Here is a 1,670-nt window from a genome sequence, read left to right on the forward strand (position 1 = left end):
TTTTTTTTTTTTTCTTTGCCTGCTTAAAAGATTGATGAAGAATTGGTAACAAGTTCTGGAAAATTCTTAATTTTGGATCGAATGCTGCCAGAACTAAAAAAGAGAGGCCATAAGGTGGTACTTTTGATTGGAATTTTGATGGTCTGTTTTTATTAATCAGTATAGATACTAAGATATACTTAAATTTCAGGTGCTGTTTTTTTCACAAATGACAAGGATGTTGGACATTTTAATGGATTACTGCCATCTTAGAAATTTCAACTTTAGCAGGCTTGATGGTTCCATGTCTTACTCGGAGAGAGAAAAAAATGTAAGAGTACTTATGTCATATATATCATGTTCTTTGTTGTAGCTGTTATCTTGATTTCTGAAGTAAAGTTTAATATATACCCACAAATTGATAAGAAGATAGGATTGACCAAAAAACAAGCATTTTGATTTAGCACTAATAAATCTTAATGTTTGATTCTCAAAAATTAAGTATCTTCTGGCACAACCTTATATAATATATCTTAATAGTCATTTAAAGAAAATTGGGATCACAGGAAAATTTTTTTGTTACATTTTGCCCTCAACCTTAACATTTTATTATGAAAATTTCAAATATATAGCAAGAATTCTATAGTAAACATAAACAACTGTAAATCAATCTAGATTCTACTATTAACATTATTGTTTGTTTGTTTGTTTTGGCGACTGGTTGGTACACGGATCCGAACCTTTGACTTAGATGTTATAACACCATGCTCTAACCAACTGAGCTAACTAGCCAGCCCCGTAACACTTTTTTTTTGTCCTTTTTGAGACCGGCTGCACCGCGCTCAGCCAGTGAGTGCACCGGCCATNGGCAGGAGCGCCACCGTGCTCCCAAGCGGCGCACTGTAGCAGTGCGCCACCAGGCCGGCCCCAGAGCCCACAAAGTTTCTGATGTCCCATGCTAGTCAATCCACCCTTTCCACCCATTCCACCTCCTAGGCAGCCACTACTGAATTTTTTTAGCATTTTTTGGTATTAGATACTCTTATTCAAAATTAAGATCTCTTTAATAAAATAGGTGCTTGGAAAATAAAGTTAACATAAGAAGAGGTTTTACTAGTTAATATAATTTTTTTATAGACCTGAATGATGGCTTGGCCTCCTTTGGATAAGCTCTTAACAGTTAACAATTAAAAATTTTTTCAAGTGTTGGTTAAAGTTACTTTCTTAATTCTTGGGTTTATATCCTTTTTCTTTTAGATGCATAACTTCAACACAGATCCAGATGTGTTTATTTTTTTAGTGAGTACAAGAGCTGGTGGCCTGGGCATTAATTTGACTGCAGCAGATACAGTTATCATTTATGATAGTGATTGGGTAAGTTGGAAGTATAACAATATGCTGATTATATTTCCATTCTGAGTTTTTGATCTTTCATTCTACGTGTTGCACTTTCATTTATCTGTTTCGAAAAGGAGTCCATCTTTAGCGAAGAGTCTTTTCTTCATCAAATTTTCTTTTTTTTTTTTTTTTCCGTGTCTGGCAACGGATCGCAACCCTCAGTGTCGCCCCTGTACCGGACCGGGACCGGCAACGGGATTGCAGCCCTTGGTGTTGCTCCCGCGCCTCGCTCAGCCAGTGAGCGGGAACCGGTCTGTATGTGGGATCCGAACCCTTGGTGGGAGCGCCGCCGC

At 37.3% G+C, this 1,670-nt stretch overlaps 1 protein-coding gene across 4 annotated transcripts in view; it reads left to right on the forward strand.

Annotated features, from left to right (window-relative positions):
• Positions 1–1,670, forward strand: part of HELLS (helicase, lymphoid-specific) — a 41,366-nt gene that overhangs the window by 32,362 nt on the left and 7,334 nt on the right. For all 4 annotated transcript variants that reach the window (XM_008581488.1, XM_008581490.1, XM_008581489.1 and 1 more), the window contains 3 exons: positions 31–114; positions 191–310; positions 1,237–1,353. In XM_008581488.1, the coding sequence (XP_008579710.1) occupies positions 31–114; positions 191–310; positions 1,237–1,353 (321 nt within the window). The remainder of the gene's footprint in view (positions 1–30; positions 115–190; positions 311–1,236; positions 1,354–1,670) is intronic.

Source organism: Galeopterus variegatus, unplaced genomic scaffold (assembly GCF_000696425.1).
Source record: "Galeopterus variegatus unplaced genomic scaffold, G_variegatus-3.0.2 Scaffold2368, whole genome shotgun sequence".
Lineage (NCBI taxonomy): Eukaryota > Metazoa > Chordata > Mammalia > Dermoptera > Cynocephalidae > Galeopterus > Galeopterus variegatus.